Source organism: Taurulus bubalis, assembly GCF_910589615.1.
Source record: "Taurulus bubalis genome assembly, chromosome: 6".
Lineage (NCBI taxonomy): Eukaryota > Metazoa > Chordata > Actinopteri > Perciformes > Cottidae > Taurulus > Taurulus bubalis.
In genome coordinates this window covers 21,595,543-21,620,114 of record NC_136594.1, presented here as the reverse complement: position 1 = coordinate 21,620,114, position 24,572 = coordinate 21,595,543, and the positions used below count along the sequence as shown (strand labels likewise).

At 41.2% G+C, this 24,572-nt stretch overlaps 1 protein-coding gene across 2 annotated transcripts in view; it reads right to left on the bottom strand.

Moving 5' to 3' along the window:
- myh10 (myosin, heavy chain 10, non-muscle) overlaps window positions 1-24,018 on the bottom strand; it is a gene marked incomplete at both ends in the record, with an annotated part of 45,462 nt that extends 21,444 nt beyond the window's left edge. The window contains 6 exons of one of the 2 annotated variants that reach the window (XM_079219094.1): window positions 33-125; window positions 4,784-4,813; window positions 5,161-5,263; window positions 6,878-6,905; window positions 16,286-16,442; window positions 23,674-24,018. In XM_079219094.1, coding sequence (XP_079075220.1) covers window positions 33-125; window positions 4,784-4,813; window positions 5,161-5,263; window positions 6,878-6,905; window positions 16,286-16,442; window positions 23,674-24,018 — 756 coding nt within the window. The remainder of the gene's footprint in view (window positions 1-32; window positions 126-4,783; window positions 4,814-5,160; window positions 5,264-6,877; window positions 6,906-16,285; window positions 16,443-23,673) is intronic. The other variant, XM_079219095.1, reaches the window with a different exon arrangement.
- Window positions 24,019-24,572: the final 554 nt, after the last annotated feature.

Below are 24,572 nucleotides of genomic sequence, written 5' to 3'. Positions count from 1 at the left end.
TCAACATAAATATAACTTTTGTCTGTACTTACAAAACGTGACGAGTTGTCATTTTTCACTGTCTTAGCATTCCCGAAAGACTCCAGGATGGGGTTGGCTTGTAAAAGTTGACGTTCCAATTCACCCTGAAAACCAGAGGGAAGTTACAGCAGGCCTTTGTCACTTTGTCACCAACTCAGATAAAACTATGAGAAATGAACTGTAAATCACTGACTTTCACTGAAAACTGAAAAATAAACGAACATAAACATGCAGACGAAGACAGCGGAAACCGGAAGACTTGTTATACAGGCGGACCTCACATACGTTATCCCAGTGGAGGTAAGCTGAACAAACAAAAACGAAAAAAAATGTAATGTACCAAGAGAGAGATACCTAAAATATTGAAGTGTATAGGAATCATTTTGTAACAACTTAGTGGGGTTCTTTTTTGTAAGGTGGCGGACAAGGTACAGTGGTTCTTTAAAAATACAAATAAAATTCTCTGGAGTTGTTCTGCTGGTTTTCACATAAATGAGCTTTTTACTATTAAACACATTTTCATCCAAAGCCAGACCAGGCCGAAGGGATGTGATCACGCCATGTGAAAACCAGTTTAAAGAGGTAACGTCTTCATGTGATGGAAGATTCAAATGAAAAACATTTTTTGTCAGTTTTATCAAATTAAATATATTTTGGTTCAGGATGAAAATAGCAAGTAATGACTTGTTTTCAGACATTTTATAGGCTGAATAATTAATCTGATCATATTTAAGAAATCTTAATGCTGAAACCATTCATTCCTGCCAGTGGAATTGAGGCTTTAGGACTAACTCTATTTTCTCAAGCACATAAAATATAATCCTGTAAACATAGGAGTTTTAGGGAGAATATGTGTTTTTTTTGCAGGAAAGCCAACTCGTCCTTCTAGCGTCAGAACGAATGTGTCCACAACACACAACAAAGATACTTTGGCTTTTTTCCCCATCAGACTGGACACTTTAAGAGTCTGAATAAATAAAGAAGCAACTAATCCATACTGCCTGTTTGGACAGGTGGTAGGCCACATTGTGGGCTTCGTCATGACCAGAGAATCCAAGATTGCTGCGAGAAAAACTATTTCTTTTAGCAACGTTAGTTCTCTTCTTGTGGCTGAGTGGGATATGTTCCCATTACGTCAAAAATAGCTGCGCACACCAAAGGTTTGAGGAGGCCATTTTCCACAAAAGGCAACTCTGGGATGAGGAATCAGCATTGCACTCAGGATGTGAGACGTGTAATGTGATCTTGGGCCACAGAGCATGATGGCCTGCTTTTAATTGAGGTTTTGAGCAGCTGGAATGAAGCAGGATGAACTGGATAAACCTGGTCCTTTTCCAGCTATCAGAGCCCACAGAGGGCAGGGGATTCAAACCAAAAGCCTTTGCTTCTGTATAAACGCAGGCCTGTGGTGCAACCTGGTAGCTAAAATTGTTCATTGGCAGTCTCTACCCATCTGTGTGGTCTGCTGTATGCACATAAAGACAAAGAGCAGATTACAAACACCGGTGGGGGTCAAATTTAGCAGCAATAGAAATTCCCCCACATTCCTGTTGCAAAGTGGGCATGTCGGGCATCTGACAGCCAGCAGAGCAAGCTCCTTCACTTGAGCTGGCCAATTTTAAGCAAATGTCTCAAAACTACTGAGAGAGACATTATCACTCACTACAAATACACCCAGTCACAGAAAGAGGCAAAGTCATTTCTCTGAAAACATTTGCAGGTCATAGCTATGAGTGTCTCTCTCATCAAAGTGCAGGCTGTTTGGCAGACCATGCAGCAGTACTTTAGGGCAGATTGAGTGGAGTCAAAGAGGATCAGTCAAAACTGTTCCACTGAATCTTATGAGGCAGACAGAGGCCAGTTGTGGATGTGTAATCACTGCTCCACATCTGCTTCAGAGGTCACAAGGCCGGACAGATATTACAAGTCGCTATTTTCACCAGCGCAAAGAAGGAGAGCAGTCACGTATCAAGTATCTGAATCTGGGTAGGAACAAGCCGATGTGGAGAACCCATCTGGGCCAACAGAGCTTTCAGGCTGAATCTAACTTCATGTAAGACAAGCCGGAAAAAGATTCTGCATCAGTAGAGCAGGGTTGAGTGATTTAGATGAACCAGTCAGCAACAGACTACATTAATGCTTGGCACAATTCTATCTTGCTTTTGTATGTGTCAACTACAAATATAGAAACATCTGGAATAATTTAAAGAAAATATTGGTGAAAAAAGAGTATTGCCATTTTAGATTTACCTCAAATCGTTAATTCCTAGTCAACAGATAATCAACCACCGAGAATCAAACTAAAACGCTTAGTGAAACATGCTAACAGGTTGTTTTTTTAAAAAGTGAGACAGATTGAAACATAATTAACAGTGGATGTAATGTTAATAACCTGCTTCATTTTGCAGGCAAATAAATAACATGGGATCTATCAGCTTCATGGTCGCAACATTAGTTTATAAAATGATGAGAGGTTTGAGCAAAAATGTATTTCTATGAAAGGAGGTGTCCACACACTTTAAGTCATGTAAATGCTAAATGTCTGAAAGAAGCAGATCCTATTAATTCAGTGAGGATAGGAAGTAAACATCATGCAATGCAAAAGTTAAAACAGAATGTAACTATGGTTCTATGAAATCTGGATGACCACCAGACGAAGGTGCTTTAGCAGTGGATATCTCCATCTCACATATGGGCAGGTTGAGTCGTTATACCAACAAAGTTACCTGTGACCATGCAATGATGTAGGGCGCCCGCCCGAGTATAAAACCTGAACATCATTGGGGGAAAGAAGCATGGTGGCGCTGATCATGCCCAGAATAGCTGTTGATGTCGTAGCTATCACCAATGACATCAACCTTCCAAGCTTCCTAGACGCTAAGAGTCTGAGCAGAGGAGTCCACGCCGGATTCCTGCAGGCTCTGAGAGAGACCTGGGATAAGGTGAGAGAGGGAACTGATATGTCCTGGGTGTAGCTCCCTGCCTCCTGCATGGCAGCCAAGTGTCTGCCATGACTGGTGTGATGGGAGAACAGTTATGGTTCTGACCCGCACTTCTGGAGATCTTCAATATAGGGCTTGGAAAGAGGGACTGAAAAGGAGGATGGATGTGGCACTGGCATGAAAAAAGCACCTCCAGGAGCTGCTGCAACAGGAGCAGCTTTGTCCAGCCCCAAATGGCTGGCTTCATTGAGAAACGGAAAGATTCTGAGCCATGTAATGGCCCACCATTAGACCCTGAGAAAAAGCATCAGAGGCTCAGGAGTCTGTGTCCAGGTCATGCCCCCTTCTGTGAACAAACTGCAACAGGCTGCAGTTGACAGTACGTCATCCTCTTGACAAGGACAGTGTTACAGTCACCGCCAGGAGCTGGCCTCCTATTATCATGCTGGAGATTGAGCCGGAGCGTCTTTATCTGGGCAAACTCCGATGAAAGATTGCCAACCTTGAGAGCCAGAGTATCCACCTTAGTTTTTTAGGTGGACCATGTGAGACCACCCTGCGTCTCTTCAATGCTGTGAGGACTGAAGCCACACTGGCAGCCCAGTATCACCACTTATCTCTGGACGTTTAGCCATTCCTACTGGGAGCCATACAGACATGTTGGAAGTGGGTCAGTCCAAGAAAAATGCACTGACTAGATGAATATACACTAAATTAATACACAGCCAATTTGCATGGTCACAGGTGACTTTGCTGGTTTAACAATTTGACCTGTTTATATGCAAGATGGAGATATCCAGTGCAAAAACACATCTACAAGAAAGTAGAACCACAACAAGTTGATTAAGTGGATGAAAAACATCTATTGCCCCAACGTCAGACAACATTAAATAGTCAGTCTTTAAGGTGGTGAAGAGGGGGCAACAGAGTGGGTAAAGCACTACTTTTATTTTTGAGGTGAAATAGATGAGAAACTACATACTACTCACATAAAACAGGGATCCACTCTGTAGGAATGGGGAAATTCAATTGTTATTATGGAAAATAATAAATTGCATTCACGTCATGATTACAAATGAACCTGCAGTTAAAGCTAAACATTTTCAATGACACCTTAGCATCAAACTCTAGGTGCAACTCACAGCGGTCTATGGCTGGAATTAGCAACGGGTGTTATTGTAAGACCTCAGTGGTCTGTAATCCTGGCCTTCAAGACCCAGATTACTGCCAGTGTTCTAGGTTAACAGGTAGTTATGGTCTGTCACAGGTAGCTCCAAGAACTATCCGCAGGGATCTAGGTCCTGATGACCAGGACTGATCTTAACTTACAACAGTCTAAAACACAGATACAATTCATGCCTTGCTATAATACAAGTTCAATTAGCATTCTAGGAATGTTCTAAATGTCATGCAGCACAAGATGCCAGCCAAGGCTCAACATATGGCTACTACAACAAAAACAACATGCATTTGACTGTTTCACCGAGTGTGAATCACAATAATGACAAGCAACTGTACAGTGTGGACACATTAAGTCATTTACATAAAGCACAGTGAAGGAAGTCTGAATAAGCATGCAAGTTTTAAAATGTACTTACAACTGCATTTTGAGCCTGACAGAGAGAGACAACGTTAAAGCTAAATATGCTGTTTTCTGGCAGTTTTGGTGTTTTTAAACGTATTTACACCATCTGATGAGCCCGTAGTAGGCTCATGTCAAACAGATCTTTCAAGACTTTATTTTAGACAAAGCAGGTGTGTTTGAGAAGACGATGTTTGTGTAGCATGCACATGGTGTATAAGAAAGTATACAAACTTGCCTGTTGTTTCACTGGTTTGGGTGATTCTGGCTGTTTGTTACAGATAAAGAAATGCAATTGTTAGATTGTGTACACAGTGCACAAAGCCATGTTGCCTCCTAGAGGTACTGATATCTATTCCTTTACCACAACAAACCCACCCTGGCCAAACTGCTCATTAGTTATTCCAATTACACTGTCATAGGTCAATATAATAACCCGGTACTGGATTTGTAGGGCAAAACAAAGATATGATATGATAGTGGTGGTGATTAATTTTGCATACAAATCCAACACTTCCATTAGTATTTGAACAGCTTTCAATGGACTCGTTAAATTTATGGCTTCACCAGGCATTGCCAAACTAAATTAGAGAGATGAGAGAGGAGAATACTCACCGGAATGTTGTGGTCCTTTCTTCCTTTGTGGGAGGAGGCAACATGTGCCAGGTACTGAATGACCTTTTTTGTGTTTTCCGTCTTGCCAGCTCCTGACTCACCTCTGTGGAACAAAAGAAGGCCACGCACACAAACACAAAAATCCTCAGAATAACTTGTGTGAAACAATTTACGGTTAAAAAAAATGAACCCATCTACATCTTAGCCTCTCTGTGATCTTAAAAGTCTTAATCAATAAAGCTGAACTGTGATTCTTCCCTTAGCTTTACAGATTTGCAGCGGCTCATAGACAGAAGACAAGCTCTCACCTCTTTCCCACGACAGAGAAATGCACAAATGTAATCTTTTAACTGAAACTAAATTTGGGTGCGTATCTGATCATGTGTGTCTTTCTCTGCAATATTTCCCCCCCAGTATGTCAGTCAAACTTATGCCTGTGGTTGCTGGCGTGTGCAGCCTGCTTTTCACTGCCCTGTCAAACAGAGACCGTGGCATAAAAAAACAAAAACAGAAAAATCTCCAAGCCATGCAGAAAGTGTGGGGGAGCAGTTTAGATCCAGAATGTACTTGAGGTTTTACACTAAGTACAAATCTGCATACACCAAGTATGCACAAAATACTGTTTTGCTTTCAGATAGAGTGAGTGTGATGTGGCTGAGAGTAAAGACTGGGAGAGCGGTGTGTCTTGTTTGCTACTATGAAAGGAGAATAGTCAAAGAAGGATTATGTCAAAGTCTCTGTTTGGACTGCTCAGTGTTAAACTCCTCACCTCATCCTTATTTAGCGTTTCATGCTATTTACAATCAGTTTGTGTATTTCAGTTCCAAGTCCTTGATTATCTGTATAATCTATATTTTGTGTAAGTGTGTGAAAGCATATCCGTCTTTTGTTCAACACAAACAGTTATGTTATCACGGTTCCATTTGAAGTAATGTGATTCACGTGTTATTGGTCTTTTTTTTATTTTTTATGTAACCTCCCTACAATATGTTTTTAGCTTTGTTTGCTGTATCACAGTGAATTATTTTACTATTATTTTATTTTATTTTATTTGAATACAATATATTTTGACCCCTGTGTGTATATCGAAAGGATATGTAACATGAACGCCTCACTCTTCACCCTGCAAGAGTGAAAGGGCCGTGCATGGTTTATGTCTTGATATCCCCTCTGAAATGTTCTTTGCTGACATTCCTGTCATCTGGAGCCACTTGTCACTGAAAAGACGCCAGAGGACTGTGTCGCAGACATGTCAGGCATTTCTCAGATCCACATTTCACACGTATCTCTCAAGTAGTGACAGTCTGGTCAGTGTCACTGAGATGCATGATTTAAAATGACTGTTAAGGCCCGGGAGCAGCTGGTTCACTCGCACTGCTCCTGAACTTGTTTAATTACCAGTGAACGCACTGTCGTCACTACCATTTAATTCAGACGAAATAAAATGCTGAAGGGAAATATACTGCACCATGTAATGTTATTTCCGAGGATATAGAGGAGAAAAGAGACATGCATGAGAGTAATGAATCAACCATGAACCTTATGCTATTCATTTGGGGCTCAGTTTATCTCAGCGATATAAGACACAGAGGCAAAAAACTAAAATTGCTTCCTTAACAATAACTAGTATGTCAGAAATAACAACATTTTCTGCTAACATAAAATTGAAAATATTAAATAAAATGCATGCAGTCATGGACTGAGCCTGTATACTCACGTGCAAAGAATGGATTGGTCCTCTCGATCTGTGGGAGACAAGAAGAGGGGGAAAGGGGAGGAGAAAGTCAAACCTCAGCAGTTTTTGATACAATCTCCACTGTGTATTCGCAAAGTTAGATTGACAACCTCATCACCAAAACATTATGCCAAAAGTAAAGTCTTATCAGCAGATTGTGTGTGTGAAGCTTGTGAGCTGACCGACAACTGTTTTAAATGTCATTTTCACAAGCTGTGTCTTTTTTTAATACATTTTTATCAGAATAATAAGGTTGATTTTGTTGGACCGTATTTTTCAGCCGGCTCAGATTTCAGAGCATTTCAGCACAGGTATTTCCTGGATGCAACGTCAGAAATGCAGAGAAGCGGCACTTTGAAGTCAAGTCACTGCACGGGAGAGATAAGGCAACTGTAATGCCAGCTTTATATCGGTAAATAAACGGCTGTCTGTTGCGTGACACTGTCTCTAAATTAACTCGAACATAGCATGACATTTCTCTACTGATATTTCTTGTTCCGTACCTTTCGCCATGTAAACGGCTCCCAATATATCTGCATAAAAACTGATATCTTTCAAGTAAACGGCCGTGCCAATGAATCAGTCTATCTTTAATAATCACAGAATAGCCTCTATGGGAAAAAATGGAAGCTGGTCAGATTTGTACCTGTACAATATAGCAATATTTGCACTTGTGTGATGGCAGGTTTATCTAGTATGACTGCTGCCGGCCATTTGGTCATCTTTGAAAGATTATATAGGATAACTTGCATGTCTACACTCAGCTATTAATTCATACTATACACTTTAAAAGGATTCATTTCAGTTTTAACAGTGTACCCATGTGTTTTTTGAGGCACACCTAACCGGGGCATACATGTGTAGTGACCACATTAGGGCAAGTTTATGTCTTTGCATTTTGCATCTTGGTAAATGTAGTATGGCTGTTGAATCTGAATCAAGTTATCTATGGCCACTAGTGAATTGAAAATGGCTTCCACCACTTACAGCATGGTGAGACAAAGAGTGATCCAATTATTTTCTTGTTTAAATGTTTTTTTGGGGGAAATTTGCACTGTGGTCACGTGGCAATAAAACATAACATGTAAGGCATCTTCCATTAACCTACGGGGTATTCCAGTTCGGAGTGTCTCGTGAGCTTGGAGTGAGTCATCTAGAGGCCCGGGGTATAATGGTGGTGATGTCATGAGAAAACACACTTTGTCTTCCCGTCAATGCCCCCTCTTAAAGTCACATGGCTGGCTGAGCAGCAAGAACTCCAAAGATTAGATAAAAGTCATCAGACTCTCTTCACACATTGACCTAATGTTGTACTGTTCACGCAGAGCTGAAATGTCGGCCCTGACACTGCAACTGTGTAAGATTAATTCAGCAAGAACAGCTGCCGCCATGAGTAAGCCAATACTGAGGCCAGGATTATATATTAAAATAATACATTCATCTTTGGAAACAGTTTGAATTGCACTTGAACATTTTAAATGGACTGCCTTCAATGTCATCTTGAAAAATGTTGCAAAAAAAAAAGTATCCTTAATTAAATGCTGTCACCGCCACATGAAATCAAATAGTATGGATTTATTGCAGCTACGTTATACTTGCAGGTTGGCTGTTCATCACAATGGGCTCAAAACAAACACCTGTGATTGGTTTGACTGTTTAAGATTAACTGGGTATCCATCTCATTTCATTCTAGCAAAGACAGCTTCCTTTATGTGATGAGTAAGTGCCTGTTCATCAAGAGACCTGGTCCCAGGGGCCATTAATACTCAAACTGTATTGCAAAGTCAACACGTTTGTTAGCTGAAAGATTACCGGTGATTGGCAAGCTGCTGCAATAGTACATTTACTTGGTGAGCCATCAATAACTCAGGGAACTACGCATCTTTTTTTTAATTTCAGTATAGCTGTGTGACAATTCTAGCCTTAACATTCAAAATGTAATTGTAGTTTTCTAAAATAAATTCAGTAGCTCAACAACAGCATGAAAAAAAAGCCGGTCCGAGTTTGCCCAGAGCAAATGGTTGCAAGGCAACAAGAGCTTGCAGATTGATTTATTCTGAATATGAAGTGTTACAGCAGATGGAAATTGCAACACAATGGTAAAACATAATTTCCCTGTTCCTGGATCAGTGGATGCAACCCACTTTATGTCACAATGACAGGCCATTAAAACCTGCTTAAGGGATCTATGCATATAAATAAGATTCATGGAAAAAGATGATAGTTCCCTGAAACACTGCTGGTGTGGATGGGTTCTTCTGCCGTTACAGCAACAAGCCGATGACACATGATGTATGTCCCAGAGGTAGAGGTGGATGGAAGATTTGATCATTTAACCACGAGGAGCAGCAGTGCACACTTCCAAAATGGTCCAATCCTGTGATTGTGTGACCTAATTTGGTTCAGTGCGTCTCAAAGAAACTGTGCATGAACACAATCCAAGAAAGAAAAATCACATTCATCACTGACACCATGCTCATGTTGCCACTTGACATGTGATGAGGGGTCACAAGAAAACATGGCTTCATTTCAATGGGGTCGCGAGCCAAAAGGTTTAGGAACCACTGCTCTGAGACATGCTGTGAATACTTCAACTCGTTTTGTGCATGTTGCGTCCCAGGCGGCACCGTTCTGCCAGAGGTGAAGGTTTCCTGGACCGAAAGTGCTGACTTCGGCTCCTTTGGGGTAAAATGATGGAAAGTTATCTGACTGAGGACACAGCTGAATGGCTCATCAGGGACAACATGGGTTTCCTGGCTTTGAGCAGGAACTTCCTGCAGTCAAGCACTGTAACAAGGGGAATTAGCCTCACGAGCACGCATGCATGCAAGTACACACACGCGCTAAAGCTACCCGGATCCTTCAGGATCTCTCAAGCTATGACGTCAACTGCTGCCTCGTGCATGACAGCACACATGCAAATACAATCCATCAAATGCCATCATCTCTTTTCCCCCTCTTTCTCTTTACATTGGCATCCCTATCTGAGTCAGACACAACACCACACTGCTTAGAGCGCTAGTGTCTCCTTTATCAGCCTGGCTGCAGACACAGTGGAAAGATGTGATCCAGTCAGTGTGAGACGTCTCATTTCCATTCACCAATCTGCCAGCACTGCTGCAACCCTAACAACCGCTCCAGACTGTCGAGCGCTGATTGGCTGACTACCCAAGCCGGGGCTGTTATTTCCGTAACATTACTTAATGGTCATAAGGACTGTTTTGTGGGTTTCACATGATTGGTAATGATCTTGCCAGCTCCACATGACTCCCATTATGTTGGGTAGTCAGCGAAGATTCCCCCAGGATATAGAACATGTTTAGTGAAAGTGAAAGCTGAGAAGTTTGAATATAATTGTAAGTATTTAATCCAGACCTTCATAAGGGCAAAATATTGACAGTTAGACATGTTACAGGTGTACATAGATGTCGATAAAATTATCCCTCAGATTTATAAAAAAAAAAATTAAAAAAAGGTCCACATCAATTAGGGCCCAATACAACTTTTCCAGTCCGGATACTGGGATCAATCAATACCAAGTACCGATCTGATACCAGTGATTAATTAATAAGCTGCTTCACTGTGTGGTAGTGACTGGGATAAAGCAACACCAGGCTTCACTTAAACACTGCTTTCTTAACTTTGTAAAACAAAATGTAACAGATAAATAAATAGCTATAAACATACTTAATTATTGTTTTATAAAATAATGGTAGCCAATGTCACGATACCTAATCCAGCTATTTGAGTCCAATGGCAGTATCTGTATCAATGCATCTCTCTTGTCAATGGTTTTAGAAACTGGTGACAGAGAAAGATTTGAGGATGTCTTGCGGCTCTGCATGTGGTGTTTCTCCCAGCAAGAGGAGTGAAGGAGGGTGAGCTGATCTCAGCTAGCGACAGAGAGCTCATTGTGAGGCTGCGGCACGCTGGGCCTGAGCCAGTGTCTGCCACTGATGGCTAATGCCTGTATTTGAAGTGCAAACACTCACCTCAGGAACCAGTCCTGCACTCTGATCTAGCCGTTACTTAAGAGTCACAGTGGGACAAAAACCTCCAAAAACACAGAGATGTAAATGGTAGGACATGTCAGCTGAATGTTCATGACAATGAAGACAAATCGATGAGCACTGTGATGCCGTCTCATTTACATGAGGGCCTAGAGCTTTGTCTCTGTGCTGTCTGGGAAGAAAAAGGCGATCTATATTATTAATGATGTTGCTTAGCTACAGACAATATATTAAGCCATTACCAAAATGATCAACTGGCAGTTGTAGACGTTGTATGAATAAATGAACATCCACTATACTATAAATTGAAAATAGAAGGAATTCACCAAACAGGGCTGTCCATGGCTTACTTAGTCCTTTCTATACAGCAAATATTAAGGGTGCAACAGATCAAAACAAACAAAACTCACTGTATCCTGGTTTTGAGTCATAGATCGGATCAGCAGGGAAAAGACGGGGCAAATATAACTTAGAGATTCCCATATCATATATTTTTTGCTGCAGATAGCGATAGATGATTGTCAATAAGCCATATCGGCCAATACAGATAGTTTATGTTGGGTTGTTAGGGTTATAGCAGCTGGTATACAAGACTCCAGACATATTTTTAACCACCCTGTGAGAGGGATTGTTATTTATGAACATGGGTGAACCTGGGTGGCAATCACCAACCTTTTGGTTGTAATTCAGGGGTGCAACCACCCCCCAAAAAAAGACTATTGGAAATGCACTGTTCTACAAAGTCCCCTGTTGTTGCATCCTTTATACAGATACTATAAATACTGTCATCATTTTTCAATAAATATATTTTTGCATGATAATCTAAAGATGAATGCAATCCTGCAAAACTAGCCATTAGTCCAGCTACGATGCAAAGCTGGTTTAAGGCTGTGAAGACCCATCATTGAAAAAAAGAAAACTGCAGTATTACTATGCATGGACCACCACATATATTCGATTTTCCAACTAAAATAAAGTAGTGGGTTAAGTATCCCATGTGGCAATTATGGGATTTGCTTTTAAGCCCACTTGGATAGAGCGGGAGGGGAGCCGGAGGTTTGGCATGAAACATGAAATCTCAAGCATTGCTGATTTTGAAGAATCCTGGGTGTCTGTAGAGTCCTGGCACAGAACAGCTATCTCATAACACAGAGGGGGCTTGTGATTGGTTATTAGCTTAATGCTTCGGCGCAATTATACTTATGACAGGGCGCTAAAAGGGCTTTTACAGCCAGTTAATAGAAGGCTAGGCCATGAACCAATGCATGTCTCTCATTACTGCACCGTCCAAATAGAAGAAAACCATAAACTAATGTCCCAAAGGGATTGTACTATCCCTTGACACAGAGGTATCTGTCAATATGGTTTTAAAAGTCAAAGCAGTCAATCATCTTAAACCATCCATTTTAGGGCTATAATGTCAAAGGCCTCTGGTGTGGGTAGAACTGGAGCTGAGCAGCCAAGGATTTACACATGGAAATAAATAAAATGGAGATCCAAAGTATTTAGTTTCCTATCTGAGAGGGAAAGCCTGGAAAGAAATCTGATAGGGAGATTAATGTTGTTTGAGAAGCAAACTAAAGCTAAGAAACAAATGTGTCATTAATATCTTCATTGGTTTCAGAATAAATCAGTGGTGACAGGTAGTGTGGCAGCGAAACAGAGGCGACTGGACTTGAGAAGGACAATCATTGAGTGTAAAGGGAATTTAAGACATACTGAAGGTTATATATTTAATATAGATCAGAGTAACAAGAGAGTTACATTAATTAATTACATTAAATTAAATTAAATTTTGGCTCGTAATATTGAGTCATAAAATATTTGCCTGAGACTGTCTCCCTTTCAGAAGTTGACATAAAGAAAAAAAACACCAGGTGAACTTTACGAGCAAGACTCATACAAAACTCAGTCTGCCAGAAATCATTTCACACTGGGTGACAACAACGCCGAGGAGGTATTTGTACTGCAGATCTGAGCTTTTCTAAGACGGATGGGGGAACAATATAAAAGTAAAGTGGAGTCAGCTGCTCCATCAATCACAACAACAAGGAATTTCCCATCATCAGTCACAAAAGCTGTGTGCTCAACAGTTGTACTCTCATGCTAACCGGGCATAAGACACTGCTTCACTCAACATAACACACTCCGATGTTTTAACTCACACAAAAAAAAAAGAGCTGGTATGTTTGGTCAGGGCGCAGAGATGTGTGTACCACCATGTTTTATCGCTTTGAGATTCAACAGGTGTTGTGTGTCACTGATGAATAGAGCTTCCCCAATATGCTCTGCAGAGAGCAAATTGCACTGGCCTTGATCCTGTGGTCATTAATAAATGATTCACTGATCTTACATTTTATTGAAACATATGTTTAGTGGCTTCGGTTACAATTTGTTAGTGAATCGGCTTAAAGGAATTTAAGATCTTTACAGAGCATTAGCATTAGCTTGTACAGAGAAGATATACTGGCATTCAGAGTTCCTCTGGTAGTTTTTAGTCACCTGCCCTATATAGATTTCATTTTAAGGGGATAACATTTAAAAAAAGAAGAAGTAATAGTTAAAAGATGTGCAGTTATAGCTCCAGCTGTCCTATTTCTGATACAACTGGAGTGCTCCTTCAGTTACTGACTGAGCAGTTTCACTGTCCACAACCACATCTGTCCCAGTTGTTTTTCATAGGGGAGAAAAACAACAGCCTTTGGGAGGACAACTTCATGGAACATGAGTTTGCATTCTTCAAACAATTCACTTAATCTTTTATCAATATCAGTCATGCATGCGAGACATGAGAGATGAGAAGGGCTTTGTTCATTGTTGATAAAAATGGACCTCTGAGAGAGAGAAAAAACTCAATAAGCTAAGATGGATTTAGGTGGACCTGACCTAACACCCTGATTAGACACCAGGGAGCGGCTCGAGAAGGGGGGTCTTACACCATTTCTACTGCAACAAAGACTCCCCTTTTCAAAGCCACACCTTGGGACACTTTCCATTGCTGTTGATGCATGTCCACTGGGAGACCTCTGCAGCTGCTGACATGACTGGACCTTCAACATGTGTTTTCATTCAAGCAAACATCAGCATCTCCTGACAACAAATATGGTAAAATTAGCTCCTTGTACGTCAGTGAGTTCACCTCGGCTGAGCAGTGAGGGCAATTATGTAAAGTATCTGGACGGCTAATCAATGACAGATGTGCAGTAAGTTCTAGAGGTCCAGCGTACACACCCTGTCTTTGTTAGGTAACACCTCATTTAACCTCCCATCGGAGCACTGACGGACTTCACAGCGATGCTGAGGTAATTAACAGATCCCTGTGAGGCTGAGACACCCTTCAGCCTTAAATATGATGTGCCAATCTGTTCGGCTCCAAAGGTCATGAATCAGAGGCAACAAACTATTTGTCTCAAGTGTTCTTTCTTGTTCAGATGGCAACTGACTCTGCAAAGTCTAAACATGGTGTGTGAAAGCATTGATATTAATAACTGGAATGTAATGAAACATTCTGAGATAACAGGGACAGGGTGTTGGGCCACATGGTGACATATAATGTGTGATGATTTTTCAAAATACTTTGCCAGACCTTTTATACCCAAGTAGATATACTTAATATTTAATATTGTTTGTCGTATTAGACTAAGGCTGTTACTAATGATTATTTACATTTTTGATTAATATGTAGATTATTTTTACAATTTATCAATCAATTGTTTATCCTTTGTTTATTATGAGGTTTTGGCACAAAATGTAATTGATTTGATAAAATGTATTGGATATCTGTATAATTTTTGTCGCATCTTGATTCGGCAGGTATTTCGTTTGCTGAATGAGCCAATGAGCCAGTGTTTTATCTGTAAATTGTTGATTGATTTTCCAGAAAAATAGAATAACAGACATGAATGACCACTTGGAGAAAAGATAAAGAAAACACCCCAGTGCTAGTCTATACAGCTGTATATTGTTATATCCACCAGGTTGCTGAAATGCTCAGGGCCACATCTGAACAGCAGCTGGCCTCCACTAATCTCCAACCTACAAACCTCATTTTGAATTAACACTGTTAATTCTGACACGACCACAACTGAAAATGGGTTGGAGTAGCAGCGCATAATAAAAGACCAATCAGGCTTGTGTACTCCGAGACATACAGTGAACACATGCAGCCTTTGAAAAGCTTGAAAAGCTTCATTGATTGAAGAAAAAGGAAAACGTACAAACTGTAATGTTTAACACATGACTAATAGACTGCCCCACTGCGTTTATGTCGATAATATAATTCAATCAATATCACAACAAGCATCGTGAAAATAAACTACAAGAAAATATCTGAACATTTGTGGCAAAAAAGGGGGTAATACAAAAATGACAATCATCATTATGACAGAAGTGCTTGGTTAAAGCGAGGCAAAGCTATCATTAAGATACTTGTTGACACCACCAAAACTTCCTTCTGTGTACCAACAAGGGGAAAGCAAGGCCGAAACGGACTGACGGGACTGTCCAGTTTGTCACCACCCCCACTGGTCGGCCTTCGCAATCACACAAAGGAGCTATTGTTGAGCACAATGGGGTCACCCTCTCTGTTCTCGCTGGTCTGATCCCAGTCAGTCACTGCTCAGAAAGTCTGGAAGCTCGCCAACTACCAGGCAAGGGGGTCTTTGAAGACATCATTCTGAGGGGACTGCCTTCACTTACAAGATTGTATGTTCCTAAACAAATTCAAATTGAATAAATGCGACGACTGCCACCGATGACAGCAGTGTCTCTGTGAAAGATATGCAAACGTGTTGAAATTCAGAGTTAAGACACTAGTCTTATTGGTGTAGATTAATAGAAGCAGATGCTTGGAGATTAAAAAATCCCTGCATGAAGGCATTGAATTACAAATCTGAATATTGTGACTATATTCTCATGGTTTTGTCAATTCAAGACACTTCAACTGCCTCCTTTTATTGTAGGTTCATTGTGTTGTGTTGGAGCCACATGTAGCTTTTCTCTACATACACATATACACATGTTGGGATCCTGTTCTGTGCACTCACCGCAAAATCACAATCTTAATTTGTAAAACAGAAATGTGTCACCAAAGCGCTCTGAGGACATTAGGTTCTTGGTCTTCTTAATATACAGGTAGCATTGCCACATCACATCTGAGAAGATGGGACTTTACAGAGCAAACAAGAAAAAATTGGTCGAAATGTATCTTTGAAAGAAACAAAACATTAAGGACACTGTCGTACAGACACTTCAAGAAGAACAATCCGTTCTTAATAGAAAGGAGAAAGATACATCCTCGTGAATTGGCTGTAACATTTCCATGCTACAATGGCGCACACAGGAAACACTTCAAAGTCACATTAGTACGGCTCAGACTTACCTTGCAGCATGCACCTGTACGCAGACTCTGAGATGGCGTATATGTGAGGGGGCATTTCGTGCCTCTTTTTGCCCCTGTACATCTCAATGATGTTCTCCGAGTAGATGGGCAGGTTTTTATAGGGATTTATGACCACACAGAAGAGACCAGAGTATGTCTAGAAAAAGGAAAGAAAACGTGATCAACTGTTAATTCATCACACAGCAGCTCACGCATTACCATTATGTCACAGTAATATTGTACTTATTTTTTTTGTCTTTGGCTGCTTTGATAATACTGAGCTCTAAATGGACACTGAATAAGCACAAAAGGGATTTGAGATAGTTTTAGTGTGCTGACAAAGGAACAAAATGTAGAGGGAACAATGCTGAGTGTGGATTTTATTGGATGCTGAAGTTCTGTAGAGATTACAATACAATTATATTAATTATATTAATAATTACTGTTACAATGGCCCTCATGAAAGAACATTTTCTTCTTCTTTCTGTGAGACGTGGTCCTACAAGCAAAGCCAGATTCACCAAACGTCGTAAATCACTTGTTTCAGACAGATGAACGCCACCTTTCCATGAAGAGCATATCGGTGAGATTTCATCATTAGCAATAATGCATTTGTTTAGTCCAAGCCAGATGTTAGCATTGCACTGGTTTAGTTCATTTTGTTACCATATTCAAACTTCAAATCTCAGATTAAGGCAATCTATAGATGATTTGTGCAACACGTCTGGATTACAATATTGTTCATACCACTGAGAACTAAATCACAAATTCTCTTAAACCCTTTTAAATCAATCAAAATCAATCAATCAAAATCAATCAATCAAAATCAATTTATAAATGTATCCATTTATAAACAAATCCGTTTGTGCAAGTGTTTTTTGCACAAGGCCTGTTATGTTGTGCAGATTATGAATTTACAGATGATGCAAGAAAACGGTGCACATCTGCAGCTTGCTGGCACACCGCCAAGTGTCCCACGTTTTTTTTTTATTCTTGCTCCCTCACTGATTTTCCTCATATGGGCCAATTCTCCATCTCCTTTTTATCTACATAAGACTGATGGCAATTTTACCTCAACATTCTTTGACTGACATCAGGAATCAGATGCAAGGGGTGGGGATTTTAATCCACGACAGTATATAGCTCAACTGTATTATGCAGACATGTATGTAGTCAGACAGGACAGGACATGGTTAATCCTACATGTCTGCTGCTGGGGCACTCCATTAACTCAAGAGTGCACGAGGTATGCCAGATTAAGGCTTTTTGAATCAATGACTGGGATTAACAAACATCTTGATACATGATGCCGATAAAAAACTTTTTTGTGGATAAATTGCAGCCATCTGTCCAGATCATGACGATGAGAAGAGGGGGTTTCTCCTCCCTCTGCTGACTATCCTCTATTATTGGTACCGACTTCCTTATGCTGCGTTCCTCCCTCTTTTGTCACCTTTCTGATTTATCTGTTTGGCTGGACTGCAAAACCAGATTCTTTAAATTATGTTGTCTGCGGCAACCAGTGGGCTGGCTGCAGGGGGGCCCCAGGGCCTGCTAACCCAGTTGTTGAACTGGAACAATGCTGGCATGACCAAAGCATGCTTTGTGAGCAGAGGGCATTGTGTGTGTGTGTGTGTGTGTGTGTGTGTGTGTGTGTGTGTGTGTGTGTGTGTGTGTGTGTGTGTGTGAGAGAGGCTAAGTGAGAGAAAGACCTCTGGCAAAACACATCACAACTGTCACATTGCTGGAGGTTCACACCACACATTCACACATACACAACACATATATGTAATCTGATGCTGCGCTGCGATGTTACTGCAATAAGCATTCAGTGCTCGGCAATAATTCCACATAATCACTTAATATCGGCATCCTTTAACATGACAGAAGTTGAATTAGATATAGTAGGTTGCATTATAAATTGGAGGATTTTTTTCTTGTAAAACACACACAAAAATATTCTGGCATTTTGATTACTGTAATATACTGGATATAGCTTGATATCAGCATAATGGTTATGATGATAAAATATGATTCTCTATAGCCGAAACCATCAATATTTCAATTAAATGCCCACCCTGCTGGTACAGAAAGGAGTTCAGAGTTGTTCAAATTGAAACCCTCCAAGATATGCATACATAGGAGTAGCAGACAGGTCTCTCTGGAGTTGGTCATGTGGTACTGTAGCCCACGCGTGTGTGTGTGCGTGTGTGTGTGTGGGAGGGGTAATGTCACCAGATGGCCATCAAAGTCCCCCTTCCCACCTCTTCCATGTGCACAGATGCTTTAGACACAGCTCTGTGCAGCCCCTCTGAGATTTGTTTCCCTGGAATCACCAGCAGCAACACTATTCTACTTCACCAATTCGTGAGGCCAATACTCACACCTCGTGAACTGGAATCACCTGTAAAAACAAACGTCATGCAGCACAGGATGTACTATAGGGCCCTCGCCACAACAACCCCTTCCCAAGACCCCTACGGTGGGCACAGCGCCAGGCAGACAGATCAGTGCTCCTGGCCCAGCGTGGGCTACAGGCAGAGAGGAGAGGGATGACTCAGCTGGCCGTCCTTGGCGGTGGACCCCAGGGGGTATTTGAGGGATTAATGCAGCTCTGAGGGCAAGGGGTTGGACGCTGACACAACAAGGCATAACAAGACACCAGCCAGACAACGAGTTGGGGGTCATTCCTTTCTCAAAATGTAGAGCTTGAACACACTTTCTACCGTTCATTGGAAAGTGAATACTGCAATCAACTCGTGACGTAACGGATCAGCGAGCCGTACGAATCCCCCATGTTCAGTGAAAATGAAGAAAATGAGATGACTATAATTAGAGTAAAAGGATGACATTTAGACTTTGTTATGATGTTTGGGACGATTGGAGGCTTGGAGACCAGCTGATATAATCAAACAACAAAGGAATCATCAAAAATCTGCAAATAGTATCAGCGGTCAAAAAATGTGATCAGGGATCTCTAAAAGTTATATTTGCTCCCTTTTTTTTGTGTGCTGGTCCAACCTGTCATCCGATCCGTGACTCTGATCCGTGATCCGATCCGGACGGTGAGTTTTATGATCCGCTGCACCACTACAAGTCAACAGTATCTGATGATCCCTGAACTACATATGAATCTTTGTGCAGGGTATTCTGAGCTGATAAATGGGTCCAAGCTGGTCAACAGAGCCTTGAGCCCACAACTCAGGGAAGCGATGGTGAACAGAGGAGAACTCTCACACAGTTGAAAGGGTTCCAAGCCCTCCGGAAATGTCCAAATAAATGTCTGTGAACCAAACGGTGCTTAGCAACAGGGCCTCAGCCTCTCTCCATGGGAAAAGGGGAAACATTTTCTGGGGGACTCTGCAATTACAAGAATCAATGCCCGCCCCATTCTGACACAACTGGGCTGACTGGGCTGACTTTAGCATCATGTCATTGTCTTTGCACACTTCCCAGGGACAATAAGAAATGTGTTTGCCTCACACAACACATTTTAATTATTTCCAGTAATGCCCAGACAGACTGTGAAAATTCTTACAGCTCTGTATTTGCTCTAAATCTTGAGGTGCGCTTAATCTCACTCAACAGCGCTTGATTAAAACAATGAACCTGTCATCACTGTGCTTACAAGAGGGAACTAACCTAAATTCAAACAGCTTTAACAGCTGAGAGGACCCATTCTACCCGGCAAGAAAGATGACAGCGTGAGAAGAAAAAAGAAGACTTCAAATGCTGAATACAAATAATCAATAAGAAATAAGTTGGAGGCATCTTGTGGCGCCGCCACCAAGCAGCGTAACTCTACTATTGTGTAACAGGATGTCATTGGACAAGCTACTGAGTTGCTGTTCTATAAAAGTCTCCACCTCTTCACATGATAAAGAGAAAACCCAGCCAACTGGTAAATGAGTCACAATTAAGGTAAGGGTTGCAATGGAGATGTAAGCGAGCCAAGCTCCAGTAAGAGGCAGGCTTATTGAACAGAGACAGCCTGCCGATAAAGGCACACAAGAATCAACATTAAGCTCTCAGCCTGGAGCTGCCAGCCATCCTCTTTGGGATGTGCACTGTGCAATGCAACAAAAGGAAGAGCATATAGTGGCACTCAATAATGCATCACAGTGACATCATCACCATATCCAGTCCTCCTTTCCTTCAACCACGCTAATTGGCAAAGCCCGGCGTGGTGTGGTATGTCCGTTTTTGAAGTTTTTGAAGATAAACATTGTACATAAAGTCCGTCTTAATTATTTTCTCTTTTACCTTCCAATTAAAAAAAGTTTGAATTATTACTAATGTTGTAAGGCATCTTTGTCGATCCGTGATCCGCACGGTTCCCTCCCTCACGGTTCGGCACACATGTCACTCAGGACATCGTCATTCATGCCTTCTGTTCGCAGATCCCTGAAAATATTACATTGTAAACAACCAATCTGTGTTAAAATTGACCGGAGGAGAGCTTGTAAAATGTCTAATGGCCAACAAACAAAGGTTCCGTTCAGTTATATTATGATGCGTTCAGTGTTGCTGTTTTCACAGTAACTTTCCTTAAAGTAAGTTTTCTTTTGTACTGATCCGATACTATCCGTGGGTTGTATGACCCGTTGACCCACTAATTATCACCTTTACATCCACTGCCTGCTGTGTGGATGCAAGTAATCAAAGAGGTTATGTCAGTGCTGTGCTATGCTGGTCTGACTTAAAAGGTCACACAATCCTCACAAGAAATAAAACAAAAACATGCCAGACAGGAATGCTAAAGCAGAAATGACTGACAGAGATCTGCATGCATGCAACACCAATCTCCTAAAACTCCTTGTTCATTAGCGGTACACTTGGGGACTTTGGCCTTGAGGAGAGATGATAATTTAGCAGCTCAGAAATTCACCAAGTATCCAAACCGGATCAGAAGAAAGACTACAAACCCTGCAGAATAGCACACGTTCAAAAGATGAGATGAGATAAGATAATCCTTTATTAGTCCCGCAGTGGGGACATTTACAAAAGGCCCACATGGATTGGCTGTTATTTAGGTTCTGGCAGAAATACTGAAACAAATTCAGTTATTTGAGGAGACAGCTGTTGCTTATCAGTGAACACAAAGGACTCTGTTAAGGCGGGTTGGTTACAGTGTGTCAGCACAGGCCTCCCCGAGCTAAGAGATGGGGCTGGGGTCTCCTTAAAAGCACTCTGAAAATACTGAAGAATAAAAAGAAATGTGATTTATACTAAATTTGTTTTATTGAATAAATAAAAGCTGAACTTGATGTCTATACTGGTGCAGATTGTGTAAGAATGGATCATTTTGTTTCAGCACATGAAGAATAAGACGAACCTGGAACCAAGAATGAACTTCTACAGCACATCAGCACATCTACACCTATGACCTATGATTTATGTCTCTAAACATCCGTTGAAAATTCTTATAGTATAGTTGTGGTATAGTTAAGTTCATCAGTGTTCTAATATGGCAGCACACAACTTCTGCTGTCTGAAGATACAAACGGACCAAGCAGCCTCTTGGCAAGGAGCCATCAGTAGACAGGGAACACATAGCAGAGCTCACGGTACTATACCTATATAGCACTGCATTAATTATAAAGTGGTAAAATGTTATATTTAGGCCTTGCTACAATACAGTAGAGTAAAGATGCTAGGTTTCGACTGAATAGACCATGACGTAATCGATCTAAGACTAAAATGAGTATTAAATCGTAAAATCTGCAAGAATGTTGATAAGAAATGAAGCCAAAATGCCACATTCACTGGTTTTCAGCTTGTTATTTATGAATATTTCAGTTCAGCACTCTACAGCGACTGATTAAAACCGCCTTGACTATCACTGGTATCCATGTATGTGATATTGGTGACCAGAGGTGCCTGTGAATAGCCCAAAGGATATTAAAAGGAAGTATTCTCCCGAGCCACAGCCTGTTCACCCTGCTGTCGCCTGGCAAGGGTTACAGAAGGATCAGCTGCTGTACAACCAGACGTCAGAGCAACTTCTTTCCTCTTTTTGTGTGTATTTTCTTATCTAGCGAAATGGGACTACAAACTGCATTTTGCTGAGCAACCCTGTTGTACAATGGCACAAAATTAACCGTGGAACCTTCTACGATGGTAAAATGAATGGCATGACCTTGGATTGTGACTTTTTATAGACCAAATGAACAATTGATCAATCGAGAAAATACTAGTCATATTTATCAATAATGAAAATAATCATCAGTTGAGGCCCGACACATATCTGTAGCACATACTAAGAGTTGTCAAAAAGCATCTTGGAAATATAGCAAATCATAGTATTTGATGCAGTAAAGTGGGTCAAACTATAAAGTACATACACTAATGCAAAATAGCTCTTGGGATTAACTAAACATTACAGGCCATTTAAATCACAACAGAGGAAAAATACCTGCAAATGGATTCTTTCCTGTAATTATTCCCCTAAGGGAGATAATTCTATAATGCTGGTGGCTTGGCAGGCCATCTACTGTACTGGATCATGACAGTAATGCCTCCACAACACAAAGAATAAAACGGGTCTTCCTTAACATTTCAAATGTCATGACTTCATCCATAAAACTTCATAAGCTCCGGCTCAATAACCAAGGGCAGAAAACCACAGTACAAGTACTTTCAACTTCAGCACATTTCCCCCAAAAAACAAATGTAAGTGGAACAATTGACAAATAATTCCCTGAACAAAAGTTTTATATAATTTTATATTACGTACATGTAAGATGAACGTGATTTCAGACAATCCCAGCTGTAAGATTTTTTTTCAAATATGATTTAATGTAAATATCTTACTGAATAGAAAGATGCTCCACTGTTTAAATAATCTAATTCAGCCCAACTCATTCTGTGTTTGTGGCTGGCCTCTGAGTGTGAACCGCTCAGCCGCTGCCGCCTCCCGGGTCTCAGTTGGCCCACAAGCTCCGTGTCTGGGCTATTCCAGGAATGCATGGCACTAAGTGGGCCATAATCACAGGGGAAATCGGCGGCTTACGTAGGACATGATGGCTTGGTCATTGAAGGAAATGTGTTTCTTCATCTCCTGAATTCAGAGACTCGAGCAGAAAATGCTATAATATGCAGATAGATTGCTCATTTTAAGACTCTGAAGGTTACAATTCTAAACCGTATGAAAGAAGGAATTCTTGAATTTAGTAATGAGTTCTCGAGATGTAAATCAAACCTGACAAAGAATATATGTATTGATCTCAAAGTCTGTATTTGTAGAGGGGCTTATAGATGCTTGAATGGAACTGTTTACATCAACTCTTGTTAAACTCTCAAGAAAAACATTTTCAGACCCTACTTTAGTTTCTTCAATGTGGAAGAAGTTGATTACAAGTTATTACAGGTGAATGACAAATACTTACATAGATGAGACCGGAGTAGTAGCGGTCTTTGAGGTTGTGAAGCACAGAGGCTTCGTTCAGGCAGGTGAGTTCAGCCATGTCCTCTACTTTGCTGAACTTTGGCGGGTTCATCTTCTGGATGTCATCCTTGTTGACCACCGCCTTCTTCCCGTTCTCGGCCAGCTCCAGCACCACCTCATCTCCGCGCTCCTCGCGAACACTGGCCGCTTCGAAGCCATTGCGTTCTGATGGGATCCATACCAGCCTCTTGGCCGTCCAGTCGGCCTGTGCCGCCGGGTTGTAGACCACGGCGCGGTCCACAAAGAGGTACCGCTCCGGGTCCTCCTGCCCACTGCGCTGTGACATTTCTGCTGGAACCAGGAACAGAACACACTACGCCACCTGTAGGAAGTAGAGAAAGTATAATGTTTGTCTGAACAACAAAAAAGAAAATGCTTCAATTAAATTCCATGCAGCCTACTGCCCCACTGTTCAGCCTACTGAGACCACCGCTGGGTTAGGCTGTGATAAATGATTAAATCCACTGTATTTATTAAAAATTGCCTATTGTGGCTCGAGAGCGAGCGTGACGAGCAGACACACACACACACACACACACACACACACACGGAAACAAACAGAGAGAGAGAGAGAGAGAGAGAGAGAGAGAAAGAGAGAGAAAGAGAGAGAGAGAGAGAGTTTAAATCAATACAAAACAGCAGAGGAGTAAAATTGCTTGTTGCCAGAAAAATGTGGTTTCAACAGCCAGGCTGCTGCACAACAATTGACATAATACCGCGCTTCCTCGTCCAATGTGAACCCGGCATACATTTAGTGTAGGTGCAAGTTTATAAGCCTGCTATGCTGTAATCATACATTTCTCTGTGTATGATGATGCAACGTTGTGATTCCACTGACAA